Consider the following 18,384-nt stretch of genomic DNA (forward strand, 5'->3'; position numbering starts at 1 on the left):
GATAGTACAATGGTGTGTTAGAGTGATAATGTGACTGTGTGATAGTATAATGGTGTGTTAGAGTGATAATGTGACTGTGTGATAGTACAATGGTGTGTTAGAGTGATAATGTGACTGTGATAGTACAATGGTGTGTTAGAGTGATAATGTGACTGTGTGATAGTACAATGGTGTGTTAGAGTGATAATGTGACTGTGTGATAGTACAATGGTGTGTTAGAGTGATAATGTGACTGTGTGATAGTACAATGGTGTGTTAGAGTGATAATGTGACTGTGATAGTATAATGGTGTGTTAGAGTGATAATGTGACTGTGTGATAGTACAATGGTGTGTTAGAGTGATAATGTGACTGTGTGATAGTACAATGGTGTGTTAGAGTGATAATGTGACTGTGTGATAGTACAATGGTGTGTTAGAGTGATAATGTGACTGTGTGATAGTACAATGGTGTGTTAGAGTGATAATGTGACTGTGTGATAGTACAATGGTGTGTTAGAGTGATAATGTGACTGTGTGATAGTACAATGGTGTGTTAGAGTGATAATGTGACTGTGTGATAGTACAATGGTGTGTTAGAGTGATAATGTGACTGTGATAGTACAATGGTGTGTTAGAGTGATAATGTGACTGTGTGATAGTACAATGGTGTGTTAGAGTGATAATGTGACTGTGTGATAGTACAATGGTGTGTTAGAGTGATAATGTGACTGTGTGATAGTATAATGGTGTGTTAGAGTGATAATGTGACTGTGTGATAGTACAATGGTGTGTTAGAGTGATAATGTGACTGTGATAGTACAATGGTGTGTTAGAGTGATAATGTGACTGTGTGATAGTACAATGGTGTGTTAGAGTGATAATGTGACTGTGTGATAGTACAATGGTGTGTTAGAGTGATAACGTGACTGTGTGATAGTACAATGGTGTGTTAGAGTGATAATGTGACTGTGATAGTATAATGGTGTGTTAGAGTGATAATGTGACTGTGTGATAGTACAATGGTGTGTTAGAGTGATAATGTGACTGTGTGATAGTACAATGGTGTGTTAGAGTGATAATGTGACTGTGTGATAGTACAATGGTGTGTTAGAGTGATAATGTGACTGTGATAGTACAATGGTGTGTTAGAGTGATAATGTGACTGTGTGATAGTACAATGGTGTGTTAGAGTGATAATGTGACTGTGTGATAGTACAATGGTGTGTTAGAGTGATAATGTGACTGTGTGATAGTACAATGGTGTGTTAGAGTGATAATGTGACTGTGTGATAGTACAATGGTGTGTTAGAGTGATAATGTGACTGTGATAGTATAATGGTGTGTTAGAGTGATAATGTGACTGTGATAGTATAATGGTGTGTTAGAGTGATAATGTGACTGTGTGATAGTACAATGGTGTGTTAGAGTGATAATGTGACTGTGATAGTACAATGGTGTGTTAGAGTGATAATGTGACTGTGTGATAGTACAATGGTGTGTTAGAGTGATAATGTGACTGTGATAGTATAATGGTGTGTTAGAGTGATAATGTGACTGTGTGATAGTACAATGGTGTGTTAGAGTGATAATGTGACTGTGATAGTACAATGGTGTGTTAGCATGATAATGTGACTGTGTGATAGTACAATGGTGTGTTAGAGTGATAATGTGACTGTGTGATAGTACAATGGTGTGTTAGAGTGATAATGTGACTGTGATAGTATAATGGTGTGTTAGAGTGATAATGTGACTGTGTGATAGTACAATGGTGTGTTAGAGTGATAATGTGACTGTGTGATAGTACAATGGTGTGTTAGAGTGATAATGTGACTGTGATAGTACAATGGTGTGTTAGAGTGATAATGTGACTGTGATAGTACAATGGTGTGTTAGAGTGATAATGTGACTGTGATAGTACAATGGTGTGTTAGAGTGATAATGTGACTGTGTGATAGTACAATGGTGTGTTAGAGTGATAATGTGACTGTGTGATAGTATAATGGTGTGTTAGAGTGATAATGTGACTGTGTGATAGTACAATGGTGTGTTAGAGTGATAATGTGACTGTGATAGTACAATGGTGTGTTAGAGTGATAATGTGACTGTGTGATAGTACAATGGTGTGTTAGAGTGATAATGTGACTGTGTGATAGTACAATGGTGTGTTAGAGTGATAACGTGACTGTGTGATAGTACAATGGTGTGTTAGAGTGATAATGTGACTGTGATAGTATAATGGTGTGTTAGAGTGATAATGTGACTGTGTGATAGTACAATGGTGTGTTAGAGTGATAATGTGACTGTGTGATAGTACAATGGTGTGTTAGAGTGATAATGTGACTGTGTGATAGTACAATGGTGTGTTAGAGTGATAATGTGACTGTGATAGTACAATGGTGTGTTAGAGTGATAATGTGACTGTGATAGTACAATGGTGTGTTAGAGTGATAATGTGACTGTGTGATAGTACAATGGTGTGTTAGAGTGATAATGTGACTGTGTGATAGTACAATGGTGTGTTAGAGTGATAATGTGACTGTGTGATAGTACAATGGTGTGTTAGAGTGATAATGTGACTGTGTGATAGTACAATGGTGTGTTAGAGTGATAATGTGACTGTGATAGTATAATGGTGTGTTAGAGTGATAATGTGACTGTGATAGTATAATGGTGTGTTAGAGTGATAATGTGACTGTGTGATAGTACAATGGTGTGTTAGAGTGATAATGTGACTGTGATAGTACAATGGTGTGTTAGAGTGATAATGTGACTGTGTGATAGTACAATGGTGTGTTAGAGTGATAATGTGACTGTGATAGTATAATGGTGTGTTAGAGTGATAATGTGACTGTGTGATAGTACAATGGTGTGTTAGAGTGATAATGTGACTGTGATAGTACAATGGTGTGTTAGCATGATAATGTGACTGTGTGATAGTACAATGGTGTGTTAGAGTGATAATGTGACTGTGTGATAGTACAATGGTGTGTTAGAGTGATAATGTGACTGTGATAGTATAATGGTGTGTTAGAGTGATAATGTGACTGTGTGATAGTACAATGGTGTGTTAGAGTGATAATGTGACTGTGTGATAGTACAATGGTGTGTTAGAGTGATAATGTGACTGTGATAGTACAATGGTGTGTTAGAGTGATAATGTGACTGTGATAGTACAATGGTGTGTTAGAGTGATAATGTGACTGTGTGATAGTACAATGGTGTGTTAGAGTGATAATGTGACTGTGTGATAGTACAATGGTGTGTTAGAGTGATAATGTGACTGTGTGATGGTGTGTTAGAGTGATAATGTGACTGTGATAGTACAATGGTGTGTTAGAGTGATAATGTGACTGTGTGATAGTACAATGGTGTGTTAGAGTGATAATGTGACTGTGTGATAGTACAATGGTGTGTTAGAGTGATAATGTGACTGTGTGATAGTACAATGGTGTGTTAGAGTGATAATGTGACTGTGTGATAGTACAATGGTGTGTTAGGGTGATAACGTGACTGTGATAGTACAGTGGTGTGTTAGAGTGATAATGTGACTGTGATAGTATAATGGTGTGTTAGAGTGATAATGTGACTGTGTGATAGTACAATGGTGTGTTAGAGTGATAACGTGACTGTGTGATAGTACAATGGTGTGTTTGCATGATTATGTGACTGTGTGATAGTACAATGGTGTGTTAGAGTGATAATGTGACTGTGTGATAGTACAATGGTGTGTTAGAGTGATAATGTGACTGTGTGATAGTACAATGGTGTGTTAGCATGATAATGTGACTGTGTGATGGTGTGTTAACGTGATGGTGTGTGTTAGCATGGTATCTGCCCAACCCAGATGATATTTCATTTAGAATTTTGAAAGCAACCTAGCTTTCATTCTATATCTAAAACTTTTGACTAAATTCTTGAACATGTCCATAACAAGCGGATGTCTCATGTCTGCCATATGTACAAAATTTGAACAACTCGAGCCTTAAGTAACTGCATACCAATATCGCCAACTAGTACAGTCTGCAAAATGATGGGAAAATATGACTTCAATAATATTTTCAGGTTTATTATAGACAAAAGCTTCTTGGGGCTGATTTCAAAGGGACAATTGTGACCAAAGTTTACCTTTTCTGCTGAAAAGGGGGTTGAGATGAAGACCAAAAGTTTTTTTTTTTAAATTTACTCAAAAGTGTTGCAGCCTCCACAACCAAGCCCCCCCCCCCCCCCCCCCCTTCTCTCCCAAGAAAAATTCAGTCCGGTGTATAATATTGGGATTTTACAGTTTGGAAGAAAGTCATAATCGATAAACTCAAAACATATTAGCATTAAAAGTAATATCCTTACTCCTTAGTTGGATTGATAATTCTCTCTGTGATAGACATAATCACCGGCATACAGAACTTTCTTGGGTCCCTTTCTATTTCTCCTGTAATATATTTAATATCATTACTGGTAACATCCACACTGTCTAGTTATTTGCTTGCTAAATGATACTCATAGCTGTTTTAGTAGATAATGATTTGATTGGTCCAACCAATTTTAGCTCACCTGAGCCAAAGGCTCAAGTGAGCTTTTATGATCAAAAGCTGTCTGTTGTTTGTTGTCAGCGGTGTTAGTGTTGTTGACGTAAATTTTTCACATTTTCAACTTCTCCAGAACCACCAGGCCAATGTCAACCACACTTAGCACAAAACATCCTTGGGTGAAGGAGATTCAAGTTTGCTCAAATGAAGGGCCATGCCCCCTTCAAATGGAAGAATTACAAAAATACTAAAATAGGGTGGGGTTATTTAAAAACCTCAAAAACCTCAGGACCAGAATAGCTGAAATTTACATGAAAGCTTCCTGACATAATGGAGATTAAAGTTTGTAAAAATCAGGACCCCCCCCCCCCCTTGGGGTGATGGTGGGGCCAAAAAGGGGATTAAAGTTTACATGTGAAAGTATATAAGGAACCAAACTTGGCGCAAAGCATCCTTAGATGAAATTTGTTAATATGAAAGGTCATACCCGTCTACAGGGGCAATATATGATAACTAATGAATTGTAGTCAAGTTTAATAATTAAGTTTGTTTAGGCGGTATCTTTGAAAAGTTTTTTCTGAACCAAGCTGCTTGTATAATGATAGTTTTGCTCAAGCTTGTTCATTGCTAGAAACTGCTGCTCAGGTGAGCAAAGTTGTCCATGGGCCTCTTATTTAATATGGGATCATGAAGCATTCAAACAATTATCACAAAATTAGGCAGACTACTTCATCCCATGAAAAAACGCTGTAGATTTCACCAAAAAACACAAAACAAACAAACTTGGGCAGTATCCTGAGCAGTAAAAGGTTTGGTTAATATAAGGATTATGAGCTATTAAACAATGTGAGAACCAATTCAATGTGCTCATTTTCTCTAGTACTAATATGTAGAAAAACATGCAAAGGATGAAATGTTTTACGATTGCTTTAAAAGAGAGACATTTCCTAGTTAATATATAGTTTGCTTTCATGAAGCAGCCTATCTTACAATATGCAGGTGCTATTTGGGATAATTGTACAAAGGAAAAAAGCAGACTTATTGGGAAAAGCACAGTGAATCAGATGGAATGGATTATTGGTTGAGAAGTAGGCCATTAAAACCTTTGTATTGGGAATTGAGATGGGAACTTTTACATGTTTGAAGAGAACATCAGAGGCTTATTCTGCTTTGAGATTCTTATTATATAACCTTGAAAAAGGATTTATCAACAGGACCATTTGTGTGGCGGTGAGAACGTGTGTGTAGTGTTGAGCTTGTAGACACTCTACAGGCCACATTGATACCTCAAAAGTAGCTTTGTTAACAAGAGAGGAAGAACCCTATTGGTTTTGGGGGTCATAAAGTCAAGGTCACTATGGGACTTCATAGAAACAGTTTGTAGACACTCTACAAGGCCGCAGTTTTTGCTTGATTGATTTGAAACTTCACTGATATAGCTTTGTTATCAAGAGAAGAAGAACCCTATTGATTTTGAAGTCCAAAGGTCAAGGTCACAATGAGACTTCATAAAAAAGTTTGTGCACACCTTGGGCTACATTTTTGCTTGATTGATTTGATGTTTTTCTTGTATCTTTGTTATCAAGAAAGAAAGAACCATATTGCTTTTGAGTTCAAGAAGTCAAAGGTCAAGGTCACTATGGGACTTTATAGAAAAAAGCTTTTGAGGGGGCATATCTTGCCTTGCATAGCACTTCTTGTTTGTATGGATTAGTGCAACCCTGTTTTAATACCATACAGCATTCTGGTAGTTGAAGATCTTCTGCTTATAATACCATACAGCATTCTGGTAGTTGAAGGTCTTCTGCTTATAATGCCATACAGCATTCTGATAGTTCAAGGTCTTCTGCTTATAATTGTTGCTTGCCAAAATGTAGATTTTATTGCAGTAGTTTTTTTACCCTCGACAGTAGAATTGTGGAATAATCTTTGTCACTATGACATACATTCTTCACCTGTGTCAATCTTTAAATCAAAATTTAACGAGAATTATATGAAAGTTGGTAGATATTTTAGTATTTGTAATCGAAATGAAATTATACTTCATTGCAAATTGTGCAGTGAACTTATATAAATAATGGTCACTTAGAAAATCCTTTTTTCTGAAGCTGCATATAGTAATTACTTATGTGACCACTTAAAGAATCCTATTTATCAGACTATTGTTGTCCTACTCTTTGTGTTCAGAGAAGTAAATTTCAAGTTGTGTTTTAAAGATCTACAAGTTCCCTTTGATTTTCTGCACGCCATTTTGGAACATCTTAATATACAACTTATTCATGTATGTTAACAATGATAAGATATTCTTCTCTGTGGAAGTATACATAAAATGGTAAAATCACGCATTGTAATATAGTAATACGTGTACACACTATGTTATAGTGTACATCCTCAATCTGATTAAAATCAGATCCTCGATCCGCTCCTTTTTCGTGTAGCGACAAGAAAGAAAAAAGAGGAGCGGATCGAGGATCTGATTTTAATCAGATTGTGTACATCCTTCACAAGGCAGTGTACGGAGGTTAATGACAAACCACAATAAATCACTACTTATGATGAGTAGTAATCTGCTGTTTAATTTTTATGTATTATTGTGCAAATATTTCAAATATAGATCTACATGTATTGTATATGTTGTTTAAAAAAAATATGATACAAACTCTCTTCAAAATGATATTGTTCTTGTTACAATCACAGTCCTCGATCACCTCAATTATTTTAAGCAACAGGCCATTAGTGATAATCACGGGCCCTGTAGTTCTATGGAGCATCCAGACAAAGAATCTGAAGGGTTAAGGTTTATTATGAAGACTGCAACAAACTTAAATTGGATTGAAGTCTGATAAGACATTTTGACAAACACCAAAGCATCCAGGTGCAAATTCAACACAGATTTCAGTGTAAATAAAATTGATATTCTATTACTGAAATTTTAAAGGAAATTTAGAATTACTGGCAAAACTGTTGGAGGAGATTGTAATTTTCAGAATAGATCAAAGTTTATCCCAGTAATGGAATGGATGTTTGGGTTCATCTTAGTGTTATTTTGGAATCTTAAGGTGTGGGAATGCCATGTATGGCGTCATTTGATATTTATCACATTCCATTGGTATAGCTGTACAGACTGAGAAATATGGTTGTTCTTGCATTAATAATAATATCAAATTCTACACCATTACATTTCTTAACCAAATGGCCCAAAGGTAAATAAAATATATATCATTAAAACTCAACCATTGATATTTTATGTAGTGGTGAGGAAGTTCATTTTTTTACTGCTTTCACAAACATTAACATTCATAAAAGCCTTTATTTCAATGTCCCATTCAAGTGAACTGTTCTTTAAAGGAAATTTACTTCATAATGATTTTCAATGCATTATAGAAATCTTATCTGTTCAGAAATTTGAACATCAATAAAAGATATTTTTTTAACTGATAGGGTGCAATGTACAAAAATATTTTTACGATGGTTACCAATATAATTTATGCAAATGTGTTACTATGACAAATAATAACAAGAAATTCTAGTCCATAGTTGTTTTTTTCAAATTAAATGCAATAGGTTAATACACAAATAATTTTTGAAAAGGATTATTTGGTGCAGAGAAGTAAGTATGATATAGATCAATGAAATTTTATGCACGTTGACGTTTTGATGACCTTTGTGGTAATTTATTGGTATGTGTTCTCAGGTCCTTCAATTTAATGTACATGTAGTTCTTCTTGTAAATGTATTAAAGGGTTATTGATATATATATTTATGCTTCAATTATAAATGACATTAAATGTTTAATTGAATTGTAAGCTGTATTGCACGTATCTTATGATATGACTGTTTTACTTTGTACTTTTGCCTGAGGATATGAAAAGAATTGTGATTATAAATAACTTACTATCATTGTAAATTTCAGTATGTGAACGATGTTCGAACAATATCATTTTAAATTTAAATTTTCAGTAACTGAACGGTGTATGACCACTAGATCTTGTACAATATCCATGATAAATTAAGGTTACAGCCAGTCTCAAGAAACAGCAGGAGAGTTGATTTTAAGATATGTGACAACAAAGTTCTTCAAGATAGGGTCTGACAGTTTCCCATTTAATGGCCAGAGATCTCCCTGTGTAGCCAATCTATTTTGTTTAAACTTCCATAGAGTTCAATTGTTTAGTTTTGACCAATTAAGTGACAAGTTTTCTTTGATAAGTGTACACTTAACATTCTGCTTTGTCTTTGGATACAAATATCTGAGTGAGTTTGAACGTTAAGGGAAACAACTCCGTAGGAAACTCAAATATACTGCGATACATCATTCGACTGTTCTATTGAAATTGGTAGTGATTATTTTCTTTTTTTGTTTTACAGAAAATTACCAACGAAAAAGACAAACTAAACAGGCCGAGTTCATCTGACAGTAAGTTCCAAAAGTCTTTTTATTACAGACATTAAATAGTCACATTTTCAAAAGAGAAGTTTTATATGCAGTGGTGGTTCAGACTAAGCCCTTCTACTTTATCCTATGCTGTCATTGTAATGATGATATCCAAGTCTTATTTGCTTTTACATACGATTAGAAACACTTGTTTTTGTTGTTATAAGTCGTAAAGGTTCTGAGAAAAAATTGCAGAGTGTGTTGTGTTGATTTCATGGTGAAAGAATGGTGATTGTGACATTCTTGTATCTTGTCTATTAATGGAAGATGTGTTTAAATTAATTAATATCTCAATTAAGCTTAATTAGTACAGCAAAAACAATTGAAATAGACTCCATGAGCATCGCTCATCGTTTTATTATATTTGAAATGGCAACAAACCCACAGATGGACTTATCAAGATATAGATACTGAAACCGAAATGTCGATACTGTTCAATATAAACGCTCAATTCATTGTTTGATTCATTGCCTCAATCTTCGATTCGATATGTTTTTAATTTTAAAATTGGGTTTGGTAAAATACATCGGGCTTGACCTGTACTTCATATTTTTACATGCAAGAGGGACAAAATGGCGTCCGATAACAGTCAAACTGTTGTAAGCTTCGAGTCTGACAAAAACAATAATTAATCATTTTAAACTACAGATCCAACAGACATCTTAGCATTTAGCGGTTTGGAAACATTTTAAAATTGTGACTGAATGTTCGTTATCAAAGTTATTGTTGGTTTCTTCTGAAAATGTATCGTATTGAAAATATTGAGTTGTGACATAAGTATTCAATACGTATAGTATCGTGTAGAGGGTGTATCATTTCAGCTCTAGTAGACATGATTTTGTCTGGACATGTTCTGAGAATTAAAACTAGCACATGAATTTTTTTTTTGAAAATTTTTACATTCTTTATTCATTGTATAATGGTCTGCTCATAGTATTTTCATCCTGATAAGACAAATTTTCTTCATTTTACAGGTTTTTTTTCAACTTTAAGTAAATACCATTTTGTAGGGTCATGTTTTCTTGCAGAGGCTACTGTGACTAGACTACAAGGAGGGGATATCATTGTATGTCTGTTAGTGATGTACCGATTATCAACGACTTTCGATTGTCGGTCGCTATAATTGAAACGATGTGAATAATCGATTGCCAGTTTGAAAATCGAAAATCGCCGACGTCGGTATTTTTTTTTTATGATACTAATATTCCTGCCACGACTTAGTCTGGTCCCCGCCCCCGCCACTCATTGATCATTCGTTATTGGGGTTCCCAATAACGAATGATCAATGAGTGGTGGGGGCGGGGAGACCAGACTACTGAATCATCCTATAAAATTGAATATTGTTTTAATGTCCCTCTTGAGAATCTTTCACTCATATGGAGACATAACCATTGCCGGTGAAGGGCTGCAAAATTTAGGCCTATGCTCGGTGCTTACAGTCTTTGAGCAGGGAGGGATCTTTATCGAGCCACACCTGCTGTGACACGACCCGGGTCTCTGATTTTGCCTCTTACATCAAGCAAGGGGTGTTCAGGCTCTATTTTATACCGGATCCCATAAGAACAACAACAAAAGTTGAGAGATCTATCCCTATCCCAGGAAAACAAAATCGAAAGTATGGGATTATTAACTTCAAATTTCTAATGATTTTAGACGTCTCCATATGAGTGAAAAATTCTCGAGAGAGACGTTAAACAAGATACAATCAATCAATCTTATGATTTTAAAAATAAAGTAAATTTAATATATCTATGCCATAAATTTGAAATGAATAAAATTCGATTATTTTTCGATTAATCAATCGTAAAGGTGCATCCGATTAATCCGATCATTGATTAATTTTTTCCCCACGATTGCCCATCACTAATGTCTGTCCGTCTGTCTGTAGGAATGATTTTGTCCAGACTTTCTAAAAGATAACTATGCATGGATTTTCCTTAAAATTGTATACTCTTTGTTTTGCCATGTCATTATTGATAAATATGGAGGTGAAAGGAATTTCATGTACCCTGTAACTTGTAGTCTGAGGTGAAACATGAATAATATTACATGTCCCAGTAAGGATAAGGCGTCCTGCTGGGGAAGTAGTCCCATTAGAACAGGTCTATTTATTCTAAGATGGAGAGCATCTAGTGTTAGATGATTTTTGTAGGAAAGGTGATCTTAATGCCCTAATGAAATCAAAGGTCTGGGGCATTTTGTTTCAGGTCTGTTTTGTTTCATTATCCATCTTCAGATTTAACTCTGATCAATACCTTTTTGATCTATGCAAGATTGGAGAATTTAAAAGACTTTACGAAATAAAAGGTCAAGGTCAAACAATATAATGTGAGTAATAACAGTTAAAGTCATTCATCAAGGTTAAAATTTGCCTAATATTGAAATGTTGCCGATCCTGGGGACAGAGTGTTTTATAAACAAAGTTGATTAAAAATTCCCCTCACAGCATACTGATGTTGGACAGAAGTCCTGCCATCGAGAGCAATCAGTGACACCCATTTAATCAAACATGACTTCATAGAATTAGGTTTTTATTTAGATTTTTATAATGGGCATAGCCGTAGCACTGAAGAGTTGCCCTAGTGATCCAATGTGAATGACTCCCATTGTCATCAATCTGATAGGTGTGGGTATTTAGCCTTAATCCATCTTATGACAGACTTACCAAAGGAGAGCTGACTTTTACCTGCTGATAAGTCATCTCCCACCGACAGCTTAGAAAACTGTCTGTAATCACTGGTAACGGTTCAGTAATACATGTAGAACAAATATCACGAATTAATGCTGTCAGAGGGTGTATTGCTCGTAAACTGCACTGTGTTAATCCAGGAGCTGGGTAAAAAATGTTTAAGTATGTCTTAAACAAGGCTTTGTGGGGTGTCTAGATTTCCTTACGGGTGAACAGAAATGTGTATTTTTAGACTGTAATTGTAGGTGTTCAGGTAATTTTGGTTAATATTTATAAGGAGGATTTAACTAAATCTTGGAAATACATTATAAATATTACAATTTCTGTAGTATAGCATTGGAGCCTATTTCTAAACAAGGGAAAACTTTTTCAGACAAAGTCGTGGGCCTACTTCTGGGTTCTAGTATATGTATTATAGCTGTAGTTTCTGATTGAAGATTTTACAGTTATATTGATAAGTTTTGACTTTAATAATTCCTTATGGTGCTGACAGAGAGGGAGATTTGGACTCCTACAAACTGAGTAAACGTTCACAGTGTATTGGTATAGATAATTCAGGTAATTCAACAGGTGATCGTGAGAATAGATCGAAATATGTAGAAGTACTGATTCTGTGAGGGGTGCATTAATGGTTGTTTCAATACAGTAAAATGTGGTTACAGCGAACACACTTGCGTAAATTCACGTATTTAAAACATAATATTATGAACTTGATGAATATAGCGAATTACTTTTATAAAGAATCAAAAGTGTAGGTCCTTAGCACTTCAGTAAGCATGTCATAATGTAGAAGTTAGTGAAGATGTTTGTTGCCCCCCCTCCCATTCCGACCAGAAGATATTTTGGGAGACCTCTGAAAATAGATTCATAAACAACATACAACCCTTATATTAGCCTTCAAGTGTTGAATATTTTGAGATCCCTGGAGCAATTGTTACAAGTGGTTTTTTGTGATCAGAATCTTCCAGCCACTCTCTTTCTCTGACCAGTGGTAAACATAAGACACATTGGTCATTGGTCATTTTCAGCTCTTTAAATGCACTATGTATGAAAACTGAGACTGACTACTTATTTTTGCATAGAGCATGCAAGAGTTAACATTATACAGGTATTCATAATGTTATATTTGCAAAGCATCTCGAGTAAGAGGTACTACTTGCCTCTGAAACAGGATGGACTTATGTAGTGACCTTGACCTCAATTTGTGTAAGTACATGGGCACTGTTAACCTATTTATTACACAGATGAGTATTTTAAAGGTCTCTTGTTCTGTCTCAAAATCTGACGATTGAAATTTATCCCAAAGAGTGTGCTATATGAAACTAATATGCAATTGGTCTGTCCATCTGCAAATTAAGAAAATGAGCTCTATAGCAGAATTAAGGCTCACACAATTGGACCAATCAACATGTATGAAGAACTTAATAAGCCTTTTGTCACAGAAAACGGCAAATTTAGTTACAGATATTATTGATTTTACACCTTTAAAAATGGGTTAAAGTTAATTCTTAAATCAATGAGTGTTAAAGCAGATGGGAAAACTTCACCATTATCTTATCATTAGAAATATGTGTAGAAAATTTGGGATAATGCGTTTTGAGTATCTCTAAAGACGTTGATGTCTTATAAACTTTCAATTGATTTTTCGCAAATTTAATTCTGGCATGAATTAAAACTAGACAAGTGTGGACTGATTTACATTTCTCTTGTTCATCCACAGATTCGAAAAACAAGATTTTATATTAGAATTGCATACATTTTTTTTTAATCGTATAGGGGATCTGATATTTAAAACCTTTGGAGTCCCCAACCATCTGTGCTGAGATATAAGAGAAAGCGTGTGGAATTTTCACATTAAGAGTGAGTGAAGAAATGAACATCTTGTGTCTGATGTTTTAATGATATCGAAAATTCCAATATCTTGTCAGAGAAAGAGAACTGATTTTACAAATTGAATAAGAGACAACTGGAGTCCATGGAATTTGTTTTGTGTTTGTTGCACAATTTTTGTTTGCTCTGATGACCTTTCAGTCCGATGGAAAAGAAAGACTATCTTCTCTATTGTGTAATTGTGTATTGCTATTCACATCAGATTTAGTCGGAGCTAGAGTGTTCTAGCACCATGTGACTATTGGCACCGTATGGCTGGAGTCCGGGACTGCTTTATATGTAAATGTGCCCTGCATTACCTACAATATCTAGACCAGTCGAGTGCTGACATAGCAGGTAATGGCAGCGTGATATAGTATTGTGTTCCTCCAATCATCATCATGTGATGTTCAGTGAAAGCTGCAGGGTAACCATTGACATTTGATGGATTGAAGTATTACCTAGTAGCTTACAATTCATGGCCTAGAATTTGCTTTGCTTGAGCATTTTTAGCTTACCTGAACTTAAAGCTTTAGTGAGCTTTTCTGATTGAAATTTTCCCATCATTTATTTGTTTTATAAACGATTCAAATGAAAAGAATTTCTACTTCTCAATTGGTTATGTCCCTTTTCAAGTACTGTTTATTATGTGTAAGGAAATAATGAAACAGGGTGAGATGTTTAAAAATTCTTTTCAAGAACTGCACAGACCCAGAATATTGCAGGGTATATTCAAGGTTGTTAACATGCCTGGATTCAGTGTGAAACCATTAACTTGGCATTTTATGTTTTATATGGGAAAAGATGCATGTACATGTATGTGTATTAACAGTTAAAATTGGTGTCTTTTTTTAAAGAGTAAATGTCAGTAAGATAGTGAACTTTTCATCTCCTTTAGGAAAATGGCAACAATTCATGAATCTTAGAATTACAAACCAGTACGTAGTGAAGATTATTGTAGGTAAATCAAGATATATGCCACGTGAATTTGCATAGACTACATGGAACTGGAATATATGTAACTGTAGGCTAGTTGAACAGTTAACCCAGGAACTCAATCACTACAGAAAGCCTAAATAAATAATTTAGCCACATTTTAGTTTGATTGGATTCCTATAAAGGTCAAGTTTGAACAAATATGAACAGTTGTAGAAATTTGATATTGTTTGGAAGAGTGCATTTTATAAGGTTAAACACAAAGTAAATAAGCAGTGAAAGGTGATACGATGCATTGTGTTTCCTAATCATTTAATCTACAGCTGTTCATCTCATACTGATATAAGAGACACTGTTAAAAATGGTAAATATCAATTTATTTTAATCAGTTGATATTACTGCAGTACTAAGTTTTAAGCCAAAATCCTCATTCTTTTTCTTTCTTCTTTTCTGTCTTTCTTTCTGTTTTTCTGTCTTTCTTTCGAGGATGCTGAAGTCTGCGCAGATGAACCTCTACATTGTCTCTTCCTTTGATTGTCCTAGCTCAAATAAATCTGCCTCTGCTGAGACAGTCAGTGTTAAGTATATAATGCTAGAAACATATTTTATTATGTGACTGAATAATTCTGAGCTTTCTGATTGGCCATTGGGTATATATGCCTTTGAGGTGAATATACCATCTGATTTTTCCAACATTGGACCTATAAACGTAAATTGGGAATTTTCAACTTGAAACACTTGGTTATTATTTGAATGTTTAATAAAAAGTTGATGTCTCTAATCACCTTCAACTAGGATTTCCGACTATAGATGTGAACAGAGCTGGTCAATCCGGCATTATTTGATAAACCTTAGTAGCTGGATTTAAGGTTTTAAATTATAGAATAAGCAACAACTTGCATCTCAAATCACTTTTGACTAGGTCTTGCATTCTAGCCGTAAACAAAGATGGCCGACAAGATATTGTTTCATAGGCTTTGGTAGCCATTTCAATGTTTTAAATTATTCAATCATATCATAAAACAATTGCTGGTATTGAATTTTTTTGGTCAATAAAATGCCTTAGCTACCTTGATCAATACAATGTGCCTTAGTTACATGGAAGTATATTTACCTCCCTCTCCTGGCTCAGTGAATGTTGTACATTACAGATATGTAAAGCACTGTACTGACATCACAGAATTGTACAATATTGTGTAAGGAACTGCAGCAAATGTCAAACTCAACAGACTTAGTAGCATAGGGTTGCAATCAGCACAGAAACTTTAGTTGCCATGTGTGTCAGTGAAATTGCAACTTTCAGTAGTATTTCTCATTTTCAGAAGCCCACACATTTCAATAAATATAAGTACATTTAGAATATCCTACTTTTAGTTAGTACATTTAGGATATTCTACTTTTAGTTAGTACATACATTTAGCATATTCTACTTTTAGTTAGTACATACATTTAGCATATTCTACTTTTAGTTAGTACATTTAGAATATCCTACTTTTAGTTAGTACATTAAGGATATCCTACTTTTAGTTAGTACATACATTTAGGATATTCTACTTTTAGGTTGCACATTCTGAATATCCATACTTTTTAATTGCAGGTGGGAATGACGTTGATGAACAAGTTAAATTACAACAGGCAATGCTAAGACGACAGGAACTGCTAGACAAAATCAGGGTAAGTCAGAAAAATTCTAAAAATAGAAATATAAATACTGGTATAGTTTACATAAACAATAGAAACATTCAGCAATATGTATACTGAAATAAATATAAGTACTGGTATAGTGTACACAAACAATAGAAGCATTCAGTAATCTGTATACTGAAATAAAAATATAAATACTGGTATAGTTTACACAAACAATAAAAGCATTCAGTAGTCTGTATACTGAAATAAAAATATAAATACTGGTATAGTTTACACAAACAATAGAAGCATTCAGTAGTCTGTATACTGAAATAGAAATATAAATACTGGTATAGTTTACACAAACAATAGAAGCATTAAGTAGTCTGTATACTGAAATAGAAATATAAATACTGGTATAGTTTACACAAACAATAGAAGCATTAAGTAGTCTGTATACTGAAATAGAAATATAAATACTGGTATAGTTTACATTCAGTAATCTGTATACTGAAATAGAAATATAAATACTGGTATAGTTTACATTCAGTAATCTGTATACTGAAATAGATATATAAATACTGGTATAGTTTACATTCAGTAATCTGTATACTGAAATAGAAATATAAATACTGGTATAGTTTACATTCAGTAGTCTGTATACTGAAATAGAAATATAAATACTGGTATAGTTTACATTCAGTAGTCTGTACACTGAAATATAAATATAAATACTGGTATAGTTTACATTCAGTAATCTGTATACTGAAATAGAAATATAAATACTGGTATAGTTTACATTCAGTAGTCTGTATACTGAAATAGATATATAAATACTGGTATAGTTTACATTCAGTAGTCTGTATACTGAAATACAAATATAAATACTGGTATAATTTACATTCAGTAGTCTGTATACTGAAATAGATATATAAATACTGGTATAGTTTACATTCAGTAGTCTGTACACTGAAATATAAATATAAATACTGGTATAGTGTACACAAACAATAGAAGCATTCAGTAATCTGTATATCGAAGTAGAAATATAAATACTGGTATAGTTTACATTCAGTAATCTGTATACTGAAATATAAATACTGGTATAGTTTACATTCAGTAATCTGTATACTGAAATATAAATACTGGTATAGTTTACATTCAGTAATCTGTATACTGAAATAGATATATAAATACTGGTATAGTGTACACAAACAACAGAAGCATTCAGTAATCTGTATACTGAAATAGATATATAAATACTGGTATAGTTTACATTCAGTAGTCTGTATACTGAAATAGAAATATAAATACTGGTATAGTTTACATTCAGTAGTCTGTATACTGAAATAGAAATATAAATACTGGTATAGTTTACATTCAGTAATCTGTATACTGAAATAGATATATAAATACTGGTATAGTTTACATTCAGTAGTCTGTATACTGAAATAGATATATAAATACTGGTATAGTTTACATTCAGTAGTCTGTACACTGAAATATAAATATAAATACTGGTATAGTTTACACAAACAATAGAAGCATTCAGTAATCTGTATATTGAAGTAGAAATATAAATACTGGTATAGTTTACATTCAGTAATCTGTATACTGAAATAGATATATAAATACTGGTATAGTTTACATTCAGTAGTCTGTATACTGAAATAGAAATATAAATACTGGTATAGTTTACACAAACAATAGAAGCATTCAGTAATCTGTATACTGAAATATAAATATAAATACTGGTATAGTTTACATTCAGTAGTTTGTATACTGAAATAGATATATAAATACTGGTATAGTTTACATTCAGTAGTCTGTATACTGAAATAGATATATAAATACTGGTATAGTTTACATTCAGTAATCTGTATACTGAAATAGATATATAAATACTGGTATAGTTTACATTCAGTAGTCTGTACACTGAAATAGAAATATAAATACTGGTATAGTGTACACAAACAATAGAAGCATTCAGTAATCTGTATATTGAAGTAGAAATATAAATACTGGTATAGTTTACATTCAGTAATCTGTATACTGAAATAGAAATATAAATACTGGTATAGTTTACATTCAGTAGTCTGTATACTGAAATAGATATATAAATACTGGTATAGTTTACATTCAGTAATCTGTATATTGAAATAGAAATATAAATACTGGTATAGTTTACATTCAGTAGTCTGTATACTGAAATAGATATATAAATACTGGTATAGTTTACATTCAGTAATCTGTATATTGAAATAGAAATATAAATACTGGTATAGTTTACATTCAGTAGTCTGTATACTGAAATAGATATATAAAT

At 33.6% G+C, this 18,384-nt stretch overlaps 1 protein-coding gene across 7 annotated transcripts in view; it reads left to right on the forward strand.

The window, feature by feature from the left end:
* LOC125683673 (uncharacterized) overlaps positions 1–18,384 on the forward strand; it is a 70,733-nt gene that overhangs the window by 6,744 nt on the left and 45,605 nt on the right. For 5 of the 7 annotated variants that reach the window (XM_056142671.1, XM_048925101.2, XM_048925102.2 and 2 more), the window contains 2 exons: positions 8,872–8,920; positions 16,030–16,106. In XM_056142671.1, the coding sequence (XP_055998646.1) occupies positions 8,872–8,920; positions 16,030–16,106 (126 nt within the window). Of the gene's footprint in view, positions 1–8,871; positions 8,921–13,488; positions 13,854–14,912; positions 15,010–16,029; positions 16,107–18,384 lie in introns of those variants that run through there. The other 2 variants (XM_048925103.2, XM_048925106.2) reach the window with 2 other exon arrangements.

This window comes from Ostrea edulis, chromosome 6, assembly GCF_947568905.1.
Source record: "Ostrea edulis chromosome 6, xbOstEdul1.1, whole genome shotgun sequence".
Classification (NCBI taxonomy): Eukaryota; Metazoa; Mollusca; class Bivalvia; order Ostreida; family Ostreidae; genus Ostrea; species Ostrea edulis.